Raw genomic sequence first — 17,212 nt, forward strand, 5'->3', positions numbered from 1 at the left:
ATGCGCTCTATGATCTACGCTAAAATTTCGCCCAGTCCTCTCCCTTGCAACTTTTTCTGGAAGAGACTCCATCTGAGTGAAGATCTTAGAGGCAAAGCCTGGAACAAAACCAGCTTCATGTACCTTGCTCCCCTTTCAGGAAAGCATAAGGTCTAACCCAAGGGCCTGGCTCAGCGCCCAGCTTTCCCTGGCAGCTCCTGGAGTCCAGGCGCTTCTGCTGAATCTGCAGCCCTCTGCGGCTTGCTGGAGAGCTGTTATTTTTCAGGAGGGAGCAGAGCAAGAAAAAGCCTAAGAAGATACCGTGTTCTGTAGGTTTTCTGAGGCCCTTATGAATGTATAATATTTTTCCTTTCCACAGCAAATACAGCTTTGGTTAGAGTTGCATGCTGGTTATGAAAATCAGTTTTATAGGTAATACAGCAATACTGCCGCTTTGTAAAAGACATCAGGAGGAGAATATGAGTGATATCACATGATCATGTCAAGTATGTGTTCCTCCCAGTACTGATGACTGACTAGTGCACAGTAAAAATATTTTAATAAGCTGAAAGTGACTTAATTCTTCAATATTTATTAGATATACATGGACTGTAAGGGAAAAAAATGTTTGCTTGAAAGTTAATGATTGCTTTATGATTTATGATAAGGCTATAAATCTCTATGCAAAGAGGAGAGAAGATCAAAGGGAATCACATCCCATTATGAATCCTGAGGCAGCCTGAAGACTTCACTTTTCCTATCTTGTTTCTTAGCAAGGCAAAAATTTGAGCTCAAAATGGAAAAAGATAAAGAGGCTCCGACAATTGAATCATCATCATCAACCTTCGAGCTGAGTTACTATGGCAATGGCAGTGCTGCCACACAGCTGCTTCTTACTCTTTTTACCAGTACAACAGCTTTGTGAAAGTCCACGGGAAATTTCCACCACACACGTGCCACGTGTGGCTCGCAGGAGAAGCCCATGGTCTCAGGTGCCCTGGTCTCTACTGAAGGGAGAGCAAATCTGTGTGAATAAAATATGTGATTTGCAAGAAATAGCCTTGGAGCAGGAGGGAAAAGTCCAGGATTCTTCCTGCTCTTCCGTGCCTCAGGAAGGTATACTCCAGTGCTTAGAAGATATCTTATAAGCACACAGGATTTTTTATGCAGGAATTTTAAGCATTTTTTCAGCTGTAACTATTTCATTTCTCTGAATTATAGATGTCTCGACACTGCCAGGGGAGGATGGTATCATCTTTTTGGCAGAGCATAGCTTGGAGCTCTACATAAGTAATGGATCTAATCCCGATGCCAGGTTAATAAATTAGTAATTATAACTCGTTGTATATGTAACAATCAGTGTGTCAGTACTCACCCGTGTCCTCATTCCTCTTGGAGGACTAGATGAATGGATCACCTTTCCTGTTACTGATGGTATGTTCTCTGCACTGCACATAAAGGACACATTTGCTCTTAATTACTTTTGAGACAGTATTTAATATTTATGCTTTAATAGCAAACAGAAGTTCCCAACAGGAACTGGGGCCCTTTCTAGGAAGCGTACATGCAAAGGAAATGTTTGCCCCAAAATATTATTTCTGAAGTACAGTTTTCTGCAAGCTCATTAAGTCTGATAAGCAGACATTTATGTGGAACCTCAAATGAGCTTCATGTTGAGAATTTAATCATCCTTTCTGTGGAAAATAAGTCCTTTCCACCCACTGTGTGCGTATGCCTACAGCCCGGATCGCGGTCCGGCTAATAAATGCCTGTTTTTAAGCAGACCCTCTCTGGGGCGCAGATGAACAAGGTTAACACGCGTGCACTCATCAATAGGAGGGTCAACAACCACGTCGCGGTGAAAGAGGGACAACGCAGTGATTAAATATACTGTGCAACGTATTGCCTGAGAGTCAAGTAAGTTTTGACGTCTCTGCACGTGCCATAAAAAGCTGGCATTGCGTAACAAGGAGCAGAAAACATCTGACGCATTTTGCTGTTTACGCAGCGACGCGCCCGTCGTGTCTGCGCTGGTGACATCTGCCCCCCGCGGCCGCTCCGGCCCGGGCCTCAGCGCGGAGCTCCGCGGCCGCCCGCCTCTCGGTACGTTCCCGCTGCCCGCAGCGGGCGGGGAGCTGCCTCCCGGGGCAGCCCGCCGACACGGGGCCCCGGGGCACGCGGCTGCCGGGCCGGGCGGGGGGACGCGCCCCGGCCCCGCACCTGCCCGGCGCCCCGCGGCGGCGGCGGGGCCGCGCTCGGCGGCGGCGGCGGCGGCACCACGTGTCGGGGCGGGGAGCGGCGGGGCCGGGCCGGGATCCGCCACCCCCAGCGCCGCAGCGGCAGCAAAAACCCGGCTTAGCGCATCCCTCTCGCCCATGCCAGGTGCCCGTCCTCGGCTGCGCGGTGACTGAGGAGCCATGGGGCCTCTGCGGGAGAGCAGCAAGGTGAGGACCGGGGAGGGAAGGGCTGGCTGCGGGGGTGGAGGAGGCAGGGGCAGGCAACCCCCACCCACCCCGGGGTGGGGCGGGGGGCCGAGGCCGGGGTTTGCCTGGCCCTGCCTCGATGATGGAAGAAGAAGGTCGCCTCCGGGGTATCCCTGACCCCGGGGTGTCCCTTCCCGAGCAGGAGCAGAAGACCCAGCTGGAAAAGGAGGCGTCCCGCAGCCGCATCCCCCGCCTGGTCCTCCGGCCGCAGCAGAAGGTATCCCCCGCTTCCGAGTCGCCCTTTTCGGAAGAGGAGAGCCGGGACTTCAACCCGCCCAGTTCCTCCGGGGGCTCCGGCAGGACCGTCAGCAGCAACAGCTTCTGCTCAGGTACCGCAAACGCCCCCCCCCCCGCCCCAGTCCTCAGCCCCCCGCCCCAGTCCTCAGCCCCCCGCCCCAGTCCTCAGCCCCCCGCCCCAGTCCTCAGCCCCCCGCCCCAGTCCTCAGCCCCCCGCCCCAGTCCTCAGCCCCCCGCCAGGCTTCGCTGTCACCCCCAGGCGCAGCATCCGTGGGTCGGGCTCGTATCGAGCATCCCGCTTTGCGGATGAAGAAGGGCAACCATTGATTTTTCCAGGGAGATCCAGTATCTGTTCTTTTAATACGCGTCCGTAAGTGACACCAGATGTTTCCATTTCGAGTTCTGCTAGCCGCTGCTAAAAGGTTGGCGGTTTTACTGCAGCAGAACCGTTGCTTTAAAGAGAAAGATTTGCCTTAAAAACTGCAGCGTGGGTTTAAGGCATTCTGAAAAGCCTGTAACCCAGAGAGTCTGCATAACAGTGGAGTTGCTATTAAGGGTATCAGACGTAAGTCAAATACTGCGATTCCTTTTGGGTTTTGTGATGATGATCTCCGTGCACGAACTGGAACAAAATAGGTAGGTGAAGTTTTCACTGTGATACTGAATTGGGTTTTGTTTATTTGAGAATTCAGACTTCACCTGACAAGGGTGTTGCCAGGTGTGAGGTGGGCACGATGTCTTCTCTCCCAAGAGGGCAGTGGCTGGTGATATACCAGAAGTTATATTGCTGCTCTCAAATTGCAGACTGCAAGTGTCATTTGCTCTTAAAAATGAGTATTTCCCTTTACGTCAGGGACAACTTGAAACCAGTTTTTTTGTGTTAAATATTTGTCCTGTGTGTAGAGTGTAGCACAACTTAAGTGCCTCAGCTAGCAGTGAATGACTCAGATACTTACTAGTGGTGAGTAATCTTTTAATTCAGTGAAACTCTTCACAATCTGTGACATTATGCACGTGGATAACAGCATTGAGGGTCACATCATGAACGGCTTGGGCTCCATATTCATTTTAAAGCGATTTTTGTGAATAAAAATTTGGTTTTAATAGTATTTTGGAGAACGTAACATTCTCTGTCTAACTAAAAATTTTAATTATAACAATATTTTTGTAATAGTTAATATCAGAGCAAGTTCCTGAACTTCCTTCTTGTTTCATGGAGTATTTCAGTTACCAAAGGTTTTCCTGAGAACAGCCAGAAACGCTCATAGTGATCTTCGTCTTCACCACAGTGAATCAGATTTTTTTTGAAATTCCTTTAATGAAAAGCAGTGTGTACAAGAACGGTCAGTTTTCCTAGATGAGAAACACAATATCCGTGTTCATATCTACCATTTCCTTCTTAGCTTGGATAGATCTTGCAGTTCAGGCTCAGTGAAATGATCTATTTGGTTATTGTTTAATGAACAATGCAGAGCGTTAAACAAACAACATAGTATTCTAAGAATGCTGAAGCCTTTTTCCCATGCCTTTTGCATCCATCCACTGTACCTGCTTGAGTTTGCCTGTTACAGAGAAGTAAAATCTTCTCAAGCTTTTTAGAGCTACGTTATTTTTTTTATCTCCCCCAAATGGCTGCTTTTTATCCTGGGTTTTTTCCCCTGTGCATTGACAAGCCTTTCATCCTGGTTACTGACATTCTTTTTTATGTTATCTTTTGGTTTTATATCACGTTCTTCAGATCTGCTCATCACAGAGCTGCCAAAGTAATGGCCTTGCTGTCCCACTGCACTATATAGGCCACCTTGAGTCCCAGCAGAGCTTTCTATCTACTCTGGGTGCGTCGCATCTCATGGCTTGAGTTTTAAGGCACCTTTCACGGAGATATTCAAGAAAGCGATGCATCTCTTAACCTGCCTTGTAAGCACAACCGGTCATTTTTATTTCCTTTATGCATCCTTTATTCTTCCATCAATGCTGCGTTGATTTACTTGGATTTCTTTCCCCCATGTTGAGAGCTCTGTGCTTCTCAAGCTGCCTGCAGCACCCATAAGGGTATGCACTCCCTGGTTTGACTGCTGCAAGCCACCAAACACAGCCAAGGATCGGCCAAAGCCCTGTTCTCCATCCCAGTACGTGGGTTTGTTGTTGATAGGTTCAGTGGATTTTTTGCCATGATGCAGGTATGACAACAGCCACTGGCTTTATTTCCCCATTCTCTGATGTCTCTTCCCTGTCTTCCACTTACAATCCTTCTTTACCATAGTATGTCTAATTCAGATTAAAATTCCCCAGCGGCAGCATGTGGCTGCTGCTTCCTGTTTCTGGGGAGGGGATGGAGAAGAACTGTATGGAGAGGTGAGTGGAGGGGCCACAGCCTCTAACCTGCCTCTCCTGGTGCTTTGCCAGGCACTTACCGTCTTCATTGAGAAGTGACATGCAGAAAGTGTATTTAAAATTAGCAAGTAATAGATTTGGAATAGGTGAGCGGATGAATAATGCGATGAGCCATTGTGTGATGGCAGTATGAATAAGCTCGTGAGAATTTGGATAAATGTCTTTTTGTAACCTCTTCGGAGCATTAAACTCCAAAAGGTTCTTGATAAGCAGTAGGTAGCGTATCTTGGCCTCTGGAGTAATTCCTCCTCACCCTTCTCTTGACAAGTTGGGCACTCCCTTTCTTCCTTTATTATTGACACCAAGTGTTTTTGATCAGTAGATTTTTTTCTCCCCAGTAGAAATTATTCTTTTTTCCCCTTGTCCATTTAAATATGCATTTCCTGCTTGATTCCCTAGGGCTTCTGAGGTTGTCCATTTTCCCTGGGTGATTACGTTGGTCTCAAAGCATAAATGAAGGCTTGGAGTTTTTCTTTCTCTCTAAATGAGAGCAGCAGGGTCTTCTAGGTATTGCTGATGTTGGTTTAGGTAGGGGGAGCCTTTGGGAACCTTGGTGGTGCTGCAAGAATGGTGGCAACAGCAAAAAATACCACTCGGCAACAGACAAGAGACACTTTGTTTTAATGCTTAGTTTCTTTTGAAGAAGTTATTCGTTCTGTCTGAGATAAGTTTTAAATTTGCATGATCATCTCTTTGTCTTGTGTGGCTGGATCAGAGACTCACTTGGTAATGTTGCTCAATTATTTGCAATTGACTGTATGTCAGTTTTGCTTTGTAAGTCTGTATGAAGCACGGTGAAACTGTTAACCCATTTTATCTGTGCTATTCCTGATGAAATGTATTTTTAAATATTCTGCGTTTCTGCCAAGTGACCATGGATGCTCTCTGAATGTTGTGTAGCCAAGCTGAGCCTTTGTATCAGTAGTCACTCTTCTCCATCCTTCCTTAAAATCTTAGCACATCTGGGGTCCTGCTTGTCACTTGATAGGGGAGCACTTCTCTTCCTTCAGCCGCTGCCCTCCTTCGGCTTGGACGTCGGCCACAGAACTCGTATGATGTCAAACAGTGAAAAAACACTCTCCCAGCAGCTTCGTCTGGCTCAGCTGCTACCGAGCATTTGCCCGTGTCGTGTGTGTTTGCCTCAGAAGTTGCGCTTGGCTTTGAGGCGGCTGCGCAGGCTTACCTGGCCAGTCGGGTGGGGAGCGCGATTTTAAACATCGCCAACAAATCATCCGCTCGCTTGTCCGTGGCTGAGCGGCTGCCGCAAGAAAGAGCGAGGCTGCCTTTGGTAGTTCTGGTTGCAGTGGTTGCTTTGTAAGAAATAAGATCCTTAGGGCGGGGCGTTATCCTTGGGTTTTGCATACATGTCCTTTTGATACAAGGCCAGTTGCATATTGGATTGAAGACAGCCTGGACGTGCTCAGTAACAGCCTGTTTAGCTTTTCATTTGCAAAGGAAGTTAGTTTGCGATATACTTGTTTTCCTATTTTCTGCCTCTGAATAGCTCAGCTTTTAAATTTTTGCTTTTGAAGAAGACTTGTTACACGCTACCTTTATAATGACACCCAAGCTTTCCTTCAGCCTTTCTTCAGAAGCCAGCCGCCTGAATTTCTGCAGGTAATGCAGCAGCGCTTTGTTAACCGAGATACAGCTTTGCAGGCAGCACTTGTGCATTTAGTAATCAGTTCAGCAAAAGGCTTTATGAGCCAGAGGACCTGCTTTATTCCCATAGCAAACAGTTCCTCTTTTCTTGGGCTTACCTGCAAATTGCCTTTTTAAACTAGACTGCATAGTACTACAGATCATTGAAAAACAGTGGTGTCTCCATATATGAATAATTGTGACTCACTCCAACAGAGTTTTCAAAAACAGGAGTTGAAGCTTCTTTTTTGCTTTTTCTTTCAAATTTCAAGGTCTGCGTTCAGTGTTTATTTCATATTTTGCTCTTTTCTGGTATAAAGATTTTTTAAAAATCTTTTTCTTTACATGCGCGGCACAATAAATACGCTGGGGTACCGTGGCTGCATTGTAGGCCCTGGGGTGTAGGCGCTGCCGCAGGAATGCCAGCGTCACCGTTCCCTGCTCCCTTGCTCCTGTGCACGGTCCCCTTGAGCTCGGAGATTATTTGCCCATTGGCCCAGCTGCTGATGGATGCTGGGGCTGAGTTCGCAGCATGTATGTCACAAAAAAGCATGTAGGCTTTAGGCTTATTTAAGTCAGTGTAAATGCGCTACCCATATTGCTAGCCACAGACCAGGGGAGAAGGGAATTTGTACAGGTGTCACTGGCTGAAATGCTGCTACCTGCTCACGCTCCAGTAAATAATTTCTTTGCTAGAGCACTGAAGTAGGTTGTATTGTAACCCAGCTAGCCTTGGAGGCTACACTGTTAAAATGTGTGTGCTTAAATATGTTTCTGAATAGAAAAAGGTAGAGGAAAACGAATTTGCAATATTTTAATAAGTCAACAGGCTGAGGCTAAAGAGTTATTATGAATTACTGAAAATAATTACCTGTATTATTTGTATATGTATTTATATATGCATGTATTATTATGGAAACTCTCCCATTCTTCTTGTTTCTGGTTGTAAGAAGAAATATTTTGCTCAAATAGATCCTTACTGGTTTATTTGTGGCTTTTTTAGTCTGTTACTGAATCAAAGAGATATGTTTGGAAGTGCTCAAGTATGTGATACTGAAAGTAAGATTCTCTTTTCCTGCAGTCCTTTATGCTACCCTTTTCCACAGTCTTTTTGTCATTCTTTCAAACTTCTAAAGTGGAGAGCTTCTCCAGTGCATTTGTTTGCAGCACTCTATAATGCAGTTCAGTAATCACTGTGATATTAATTTACAAAAACATTGAAGCAAAATCTGCTTTCAAAAATGCACGCATGCCCTTTGCATAAGGGCGACACTGGTGACATGCTTCCTTTTCTCACTGCTGCTTCCCTGGGGAGTTTCCTGCTGGGCTGGCTTACATGTAATGATTTATTATTGCTTCATATTGCTAACCACCAGTTCTGTTTCTGCAGCACAGAGATCTGTTCCAAACATGGAAATGCGAGAAGTGCCTAGGTACTAAAGAGCAAAGCCTGCCTGTTCCTTAGTTTTTGGCCTTTCCCTGTTTCCCTTTCAGCTTCACTATTTATTCCCTCTTACTAAGTAACGATCCTTTTGTTCCTGTACCACACAACAACATCTGGAAGCCAAAATATTTGACCTTTTGAATGTTTATTTTCACCTTTTTATGTATCTGTCAGCACTGTGAACCTTTAAAGCCTGACCCAGAGCCTCCTGAGGTCAGTAGAAGAGTTCCCACTCTCTCTGGCACATTTTGCATGGCATCCTGAGAACAGTCAGTACCTCACTACTACCCTGTTTGTCACAGCTTGCTGTGTACTATGGACTGAATTCTAAACTATATAATGTACCTTCTTCACCACCCACGTGTAATCTAATAATTTTGTTTTAAAGTAGTTTTCATGCAATTTTCTATGTTGCCGTGCATATTGAAGAACATCACAACGTGTAGCAGAAATGAACCTTTACTCAAAAGTCTTTGATTTCTTTTGTATTAAAAGAGAATCGTGATATTTTAGAATAAATTCCACATGGTGTTTTTATCCTACATTTGTAAGATTTAAGATTAATATAAATTTGGAATTTTGGAACGGTGTTTTGATGTGTATGTATCACTAAATACAGTGAGTGGGTTCTATGGTGATGCTAAGTGCCAATCTGGGTTTGGTGGCAATTTTAATAAAAAAAAAAAAAAGGAAAAATAAGCATAAAGCAACAATGAATAGGATATGTGTGGTTTCCACGTATCATGTATCACTAGAAGGTAAACAGTGCAACTATGAGGTGATGTTAAAGTTTTGAGGCTCACGGTTGTCCACTGTCTGCCACAGAGGCAGAGCTATTTGAGAATGAAGAGTAAAACATGTACCATTTCAGGAACAGGTATAGATTTCTATGTGGTCTATTTCAGGTTTTTATTTTTTAAATGGTGCCTTCAAAATTGGGTAGAATATTTGTCATTTCTTCCTTTGCTGCATAATGGAATTAAACACATAAAAGCACATGCACAAAACCCCATCTACGTATACATATATTTCACATAATGTTGATACAAAATGGATAGTGTTTCTTATATTTGATGTAGTCAAGGCTCTCCCACCAGAGGTAGCAGCAGTCGCTCCATTTCCAGCTATTGGCCTCAGGAAAGATTAGTGAGGTCTACTAAAGTGCTAAAAAAACTCCTACCAAACAGCCAAGATTCTTCCTTTGTCTCTTTTTCACACTCTTTCCTCTCCTGACCTTTTAGTTAAAACTTTTCTTTAAAGTTTTCAAATAGATTTTTCAGTCCTTTATCATCTTAAACCCCTTGTCCAAGTGCTGTCTGTGATGCGGTAACGAAACATTAGGAGCTGTGCTGTTCCTGACCACAGCATTCTCCTAGTGACAGTACTATTTTTATTGATATTTTTACTAGTAAGCCTTGATGCTTTTGTTCTGTGGTGCTATAAATGTAACGACAAATCCAGTAAACCACAGTTATATAGTCCTTTTCTCAGATGGTTTCCCAGAACTCAGGTCAGTCCTGCTTGTTAGTGAAATATTCAGCTAGAAGGAAGATTAGCAGATTTGCTGCCAAAGTCAATTAAAATTAGCTCCTTCAGTGTAACTTAGTGTCCTGGTTTTGGCTGCGATAGAGTTAATTTTCTTCCTAGTAGCTGGTATAATGCTGTGTTTTGGATATAGTATGAGAATAATGTTGATAGCAACAACTAAAACATCAGTGTGTTAAGTAGTGCTTACACTAGCCAAGGGCTTTTCAGCTTCTCATGCTTTACCAGCTGAGAAGGCTGGGGGTGCACAAGAAGCTGGGTGGGGGCACAGCCGGGACAGCTGACCCCAGCTGAGCAAAGGGATATCCCATACCGCATGATGCCATGCTCAGTATGTAAAGTGGGGGGTGTTGGCTGGGGGGACCACTGTTTGGCAGCTGGCTGGGCATTGGCTGGTGGGGGGTGAGCAATTGCATTGGGCATCACTTACGTTGTATATTCCTTTATTATTAGTAGTAGTAGCAGTAGTATTATCCCTTCCTTTTCTATCCTATTAAACTGTCTTTATCTCAACCTGCGAATCTTGCGGGTTTTTTTTCCCCTGATTCTCTGCCCCATCCCACTGAGGGGGGGAGCAAGCGAATGGCTGGCATGGTGTTCAGCTGCTTTCTGGGTTAAACAACAACACTTAGCTATTGTACAGTCAGATGTCAAGAGCTGGTATCTTTAAGGACATGTTTATGGGAAATACTGTGTGGTAAAAGATGCCCCAGCAGTAGGAGTGAGTCGGTCCATATTCATTCACCTTCTTCCCCCCTCTTCTGCATAATCTGAACCTGTTGCCATTCATGCTGTGAGTGAGCAGAGAGGACCTCTTGCCAAATTTATTTAGCAGCTTCCGTACTGAATTTTCAGTAGTGGCCATTTAGTGGTCAGCCTCTGGGTCTGATGGAAGCAAGATCAAAGGGGCTGGTGAGGAGCAGGTGTAAAAGTTACCTGTACATTAATGATAGGAACAAGCAGAAGGAGTTGAAGATGTTCAGTCTTGATTTTACGTACTTCACTACTGCGTTATATTTTATGACTAGAACATTAAAATCAATACCTACAGCTTGAAAGACGGACTGGGAAAAACAGGGTGGTTCCCAGCTGTGGGGTATCTAAAACACATAAAGGAAAAGTATGATCCTAAGCATGTAGGTTGTACAGGACCTCTGGAGATCATTTAGTCCGGCCTCCTTTTTGAAGAAAGACTGTTTCTAGCACTATGTCACATCAGCCATGGCTTTTTCTGTCTGAGTCCAGAAAACCTTCAAGGACAAGAGCTTGCACAGCTTCTCTCGGTGACCTGAGGGAGTGGTGGAGCTGCTAGCCTGCCTTCATTCACAGGCAAAATGGAGCATAGTTAATTCAAGTTCTGCCTGCAGAGACACAGAGATTAAATATGGAATGAATTTGCTTAGCAGGAATTCGTATAAGTAGGCCTCTTCTCTCTTCCTGACAGGTTGCTCTTCTGCTTTGCTTTAGTGTACCTGACTTCTGGTAAGACACTTGCCTCTCAAGCACACAATATTCTGATTAATTTTATTAAGTACTAACCCAAACAGATCTTAAAAATAGATGTAAAATTAGTTTAGAATTGATCAGAAGAACAAAACTAGTGGCATTTTTAGGTCTCTACTTTTAGTGATGTTATTAAATGTATTTTTCAACAGTCTGTGTGATTTTGCAGGTTTGCAGGTGACAAATTGTAGCAAATCACTAATCTTCTAGAGAACATAAAATCACCTACTGGAATGGCTGGTGTAAAAATGAAATGTTTTAGTACAAACAGGAGCTGAGGAGAATATTCATGCTTCTTACCTTGAGCTGTGCTCCCTAAATCGTTGCTGGGCAGGTGAGGGTGCCTCCAGAGGGGCATTCAGTGTTGTGACAAGGTAGGAGTTAGGCTCCTACCTATTGAGAGCCTGATGGTGTGCATGTGAATATGCTCCGCCTCTGTCTTTCTACGTGTACTACTCATTTCATACTATTACATTTCATCCTGCTGCTTTCACTGTGGTCCTTTGTGTTGCCCAGTTGTTTTAGAATGATATTGTGAATCTCCTGCTAGCAGTGTTTTCTGGCTGGGTGGTGAGCCCTTACACCTCACTGGTTCAGCTGCCCAAGTCAGAACCGTGGTTTTGCTACTCAATAGAAAGCAGCGAGATCCTCCAGACAGCGACTCAGAGTAGTGGTATAACTGGAGAAGCCTCAGTTGGGCTGTTGTTCTGACTCATCCTCCACCAAAGCCTCTTTCTCTCTATTTAAAGCAGAAAGAGCCTTAGCAGGTGGAAGCTAGGTGATACGTTCCCTTTGGTGTCTGTCAGCAGCTTTCATTAATGCATAAAAGACCCCTGTGCTGCAAGACCAGCCACGAAAAGAAGACCAAAGCAACATGTAGGGGATCAAAAAGTGTGGAGCAGACAAGCAGATTGGGAGATTATCCTGAAAAATTCTGAAATACCCTTCGTAGTTCACTGTCAATAACCAGCTCGCAGTGGACTGTCCTGGCAGAGCCGTGGCTACCCGGCCTAGCAGATGCCAGCATGAACGGAAGTGGAAACATCAGGTAAAAGTCAGGAAACTCTTTTTGCCTTGGTACACTGAACTTTTAAAAGTTCATCAGAGGCCCATGTTTAATTCTGGAATCCACATTTCCTAGTAGAAATGCAGAGTATGTACAGCCTCACCATTGGTCAAGGGACCTTAAGAGAAGATGAAAGTGGGACAGTAGGCAAGGGATCAGGCAGGGGATGGACGGTTCAGACTCATAAAATGCATAACTAGATCTGGCAGCTAGGAGTGAGGATAAAAATAAGTCAGTGGTTCCTCAGCAAGAGCATCTTTAATTATTTGGATGCGTTATATAACGAGGTTGTAAATTCATTATTTCTTGAAGTCTTCAGGAAAAGGCAACATTTTTCTAAAGAAGGCTCTAAAGCATATTCTGGTGAAATTTCTAAAGCCTCTGTACCAAGAAAATCAGAAGAAATCATCTCGTCACAACGTATGGCCTGAAAGCCTATGAGAACAATATTTTTGTTAGTTGCTAGAGTATTATTATCGTTAATGCTGTTGTTTATACTTTGACTTTACTATTTGGAAGCTAGTCAGTGCATGCAAATGTCAGAGTGCTCTGAGCAACTTCCCTGATTGTTTGAGGAGACACTATCCCGTGCTTGGTTTTGAAACTTGGCAAGCGTGTCTGATCTGGCAGAGGGGTTGGACATGGAGTTTCAGTGATGAAATCCAGCTGATGTTCAAAGGGAAAGTCTACTCCCAGAATGCTCTTAGGAGGCCACTGTGAAAAAAGACACCATGAATATTGCTAAGAAAGTAATAAAAGTTGTGTGTTATAAATTTATGTGTTTTTCCTTCTTGTGCAAGTAAATAATGCAGGCAAGATCAGAAGTATAGTCTTTCACTGCAGTATTTGCCAGCTTTCTCTCTTCTATCTTTCTAATGCTTACGTGCCTGAGAAGGTAAATCAGGTCTATCTGTATTCCTGAGAAGTCTGGACCTGAAATCCTTACTGGGGCAAAACCCTTGCCAAGTTATAGGACTGAATGCTTAACTGACCTGGCTGAAAACTACGTTCGCACCATGTTTTCAGCAGAAAGTGGATCCCATCATGGGCTCGTCTGCTTCTGTTACCCCCTTGCCAACTTTGGAGATAGATTCTTTGTCTTGGCCCCTTTCTGGGCAGGTGGGGGTCTTGCGCTCCTTGTGTCAGAGTTGTCAGCGGGTTTTGGAGGAGCCAACAGGTCTCCAGGAAACACCGAATGCCCACTGCCACAGTTTAATCCTTCCTCCTGCAGACGAGGAGCAGAGGTGTTTGCTGCCCTAGCGAGCGGGGTGGGCAGTCAAGCTGTCTGCGGGACGGAGCAGGCATCAGCTTGATGTGCGGTCAGGGTCCATGGGAAGTCTCCTGCTCTTCTGTGGGGAGTTCACCTACAATATTAAATACAATTAAATAGCCTGTTAAGGCTTTGGTAGCAGGGGAGAACAAAGATAGGTGCAGCCAATTTGGCTTGCACCGAGCAGCTGGATAGCACCTCAGTGTTCACCAGGACTTCTTGTGCCAGAACAGGCACAAGGAGTTGCAGTTGTGAGTTGCAGGTCGGGTGGGAGGTGGATCCCCGCAGTGTACAGCAGAGCTTTGGTGGTGAGCACCAGCGTTTTGTGTGCCGCTGTTCCTTTCTGTGCAGGTAAACATTTTGATTATTCAAAAGGCACCACAAAAAGCTGACACAGAAAAATGTTTCTCTGCAGCTTGCCCTAGTTTTGGGAACTTTATAATTTTGTTCACATTTCTGGCTAATACAAGGTAGAAGGAGTAGAAGTTATACTTTATATGGATAATAACAAATGATCAGAGGAGAGGGAGTACAGTAAAATCATTCATTTACTTCAGCTGGAGTGGGAATGCTCACCTGGTTATCCATGTGTCTGAAGGTCAGAAGGGGTGTCAGTAGAGAAGAGCTATTGTTCTTCGTGCCAGGCTCATTTCTTACTTTAATAAATGCCCCGTTGCAACAAAAGCTGAAGTCCTAAAGGGTAAAACGAGGATATGTAGATATGACATAATCTGATCCTACAGTGTCACCAGTGTGATATCGGGGCAACGGTGCGGGGAGTAGTAATTAAAATATTTATTTTTGTGTGCTATTTTTATATGCTTTCTTTAGCTACTCTGTTTCCTTATTGCAGTTAGTTTTACATACGTGTTTTTTTAATGCCCTAATCCTTAACACTGTAGTTTAGTTCTTTAATTGTTTAAAGGTTTTATCAGCTTCTGAGGTTCTTCCAGGTAGCATCCCTATAGAACTCTTCACTGAGAGGGCGGTCAGTCACTGGAACAGGCTCCCCAGTGAAGTGGTCATGGCACCAAGCCTGTCAGAGTTCAAGAGGCATATGTGCGATGCTCTTAGTCATATGATTTAATTTTAGGTGGTCCTGCGAGGAGCAGGGAGTCAGACTTGATGATCCTATGGGTCCCTTCCAACTTGAGTTATTCTATTATTCAGTTATAGCTTTGGGAGTTATTTATACATAAAGTCTCCCATACAAAACACATCTATGAAGTCTGCAGAACCTGTCCAGCTATTGCAGTGATTTTGTTGGTGGAGAGACGAAGGAAATAGTTTTGTGTCTTTTTTTTTTCTTTTTACCCAAAGTTTTGAAAATAATGGCACATGGACATTTAAGAGGAAAGGTCGTAAGAAAAAATAAACTGCATGAATCCTGCACTTTTTTCTGAATATATTTGGTTATAAATGTTTGTGTGCTTCTAAAGAGAAGGCACTTTAGACATTGCTAAAGTTTCTGCTTAAATGCAGTTCAGAAGCTCACTCAGCAATGCTGATCCACTGCCCTGTAGGTAGCTTTAATTCAGCCTGCAGAAGAGACTCTGAACCCTTGGGAAAGGGAAATAGGTGCTGATCTGGGAGGAAATTGCCACCTTCTCTCTTCTCTGCGTTGAGTTATATTGTGATGTTGATGGGAATGGAAAGGATAAAAAGTAAACTAAAATAACATGGGCAACAATCCTGCTTTAGCCAGGGTGAATGTGGGGACGGGCTGAGAACCTTATTAGCACTCTTAGCCTTCCCGGTACTTTTCTGGGAACTAATTGTGAGTTGCAGAAGGCAGCAGCAAGATGGCAAAAGGGGACGCTTGTAGGCTTAACTGAGTTGATTTGGAGGAATGAAATAGATTAAACTGGATTAGTTGCTGTGCACCATTACTGCCCTGTGTGCCTTGGGAAGTAATTCTCCAGCAGTAGGCTGGGCTGCTCCCATGGCTTGCCATCGTGTCTGGCAGTTTGCAGACCCGGGCAGCAAGACCTCAGGCAGCTGGCTGTTGTTACATGCTAACACATGCAGCATGCTTTGGACAGTCAGCACCTATAGGTACGTGGCTTATCATTGGAGGCAGGACGCGGAGAAATGAGAAGCAGAGCATTGGAACAGATAGGTAGGGGTAGGGTAACTGGCCAGGCGCGAAGGACAGCTGGTTCGCATGAAAGGATGAGGTTGTTTTACTGTACTGAGGGAGCAATAGTTAACAATAGAAAAGCTGCTCTTTCTGATGGAGGGGAGACAGTCAGGGAGGGGGTTAGATACTTAGTGTGCCCCTTTTGCCTCATAAATGCACAGTCATATACTGACTTTTTAAACAATCTGCCCATGCAAAGCTCATTGCAAGATCAGGCTTGACCTAAATTCTGAACAGGGTGGAAGTGGTAAGTGCAATATGGTCATGCAAATTATTTGGCTTAGTTGCAGGTACTCCTTTGAGTTTCGTGATAGGTACAGATAATGCACCAGGAGCAGTCTGCAATTGCGTAATTAAGATGGCAGCTTTCATTTTGTTCTGGGAAAGAACAAACAATTACATTTCTCCAGGAAAGTAAATATTCAAGGCTTCCCGGTGTCAGAGTAGCCTGTTTGTTTTTGTTGTGTATCTCTAAAACCACTATGACTTTTAGGGGGGCTGTGATTGCTCAAGATTACAGGAGATGTGATGAGGTGAAGGGGGTGTTTGATATGTGTATTTTACCTGACTCAGACTTCTTAGTTTGCATTTAATCATTAAGAGCTGGAGTGTTTGTGTTCCTGGAGGTCAGGAACGCGGGTCTGTTCCCAAGGTGGCTGCTGATGCCATGAAGCGTTGGTGTGCCCTCAGAGGAATTCAGTTTTAAACAAAAGCAGTCTGTGTATAACGCACCCCCTTCAGAACCAGGTACCTCACAGCCACTTGTCAAGAATGGAAGAGCTCTGTGATCATGGCTGTTTTAAAAGGAAAAACAATTTTGAGAAACCTTTATTAATTCCAGTTAAATGAAAATCCTGATTTTGTGCCTATTGGCTGTAGGTCATTGTTGTTCAGGTAGGAACATATCTTGAAGGAGAGCATGTGACCCATGCTTGCTTTTAATCCAGTGTGTACTACACAAGCCATTCCTGTGTCTTATGTGCATTTCTTCATGCTGTAATATTCCCTAGCCTAGGTAAGTCAATAGAATTTATCTTAGATCTGAGTTTTCATTATGCAGCCCCTGATTTTGTATTTTGTCAGACTTAGGTGAAACAAGCACTTGCCATTTTAGTCTGCCATAAGGTATTCAAGGACTCAGAGTGAAGGTTGTGCATATCAGGTAACTGACTGTAAACAGTTGTAGTCCAAACACTTTTTTTTCTTTTATTCTGCTAACATTTGTGTACTTATTAGTTAGAAATTTTGATGTTTTCCCTTTTCTCTTCAGATGACACTGGCTGTCCTAGTAGCCAGTCAGTATCTCCAGTTAAGACTCCTTCTGATGCTGGAAACAGTCCAATCAGTTTTTGCACTGGTAGCGATGGAGACTTCTCCAGGAAGAAATTCAGTCCAGGGACCATAAGTGAAGGGAACCCACAGCTGGCTCGATATAAGAAAGAGACAAAGACAAGCCTTGTAAAGCCTGGTGAGTATAGCAAAGTTCCTTCCATTTCTTTAATTACTCTCT

General features: G+C 44.2%; 1 protein-coding gene across 5 annotated transcripts in view; it reads left to right on the forward strand.

Annotated features, from left to right (window-relative positions):
* The first annotated feature begins 2,271 nt into the window (after positions 1-2,271).
* Positions 2,272-17,212, forward strand: part of SYBU (syntabulin) — a 42,879-nt gene continuing 27,938 nt past the window's right edge. The window contains exons 1-3 of one of the 5 annotated variants that reach the window (XM_064442213.1): positions 2,272-2,423; positions 2,605-2,791; positions 16,973-17,170. In XM_064442213.1, coding sequence (XP_064298283.1) covers positions 2,397-2,423; positions 2,605-2,791; positions 16,973-17,170 — 412 coding nt within the window. In that variant the 5' untranslated portion in view covers positions 2,272-2,396. Of the gene's footprint in view, positions 2,424-2,523; positions 2,792-6,050; positions 6,711-16,972; positions 17,171-17,212 lie in introns of those variants that run through there. The other 4 variants (XM_064442215.1, XM_064442216.1, XM_064442212.1 and 1 more) reach the window with 4 other exon arrangements.

The sequence above is a fragment of the Phalacrocorax carbo genome, chromosome 2 (genome assembly GCF_963921805.1).
Source record: "Phalacrocorax carbo chromosome 2, bPhaCar2.1, whole genome shotgun sequence".
Taxonomy (NCBI): domain Eukaryota; kingdom Metazoa; phylum Chordata; class Aves; order Suliformes; family Phalacrocoracidae; genus Phalacrocorax; species Phalacrocorax carbo.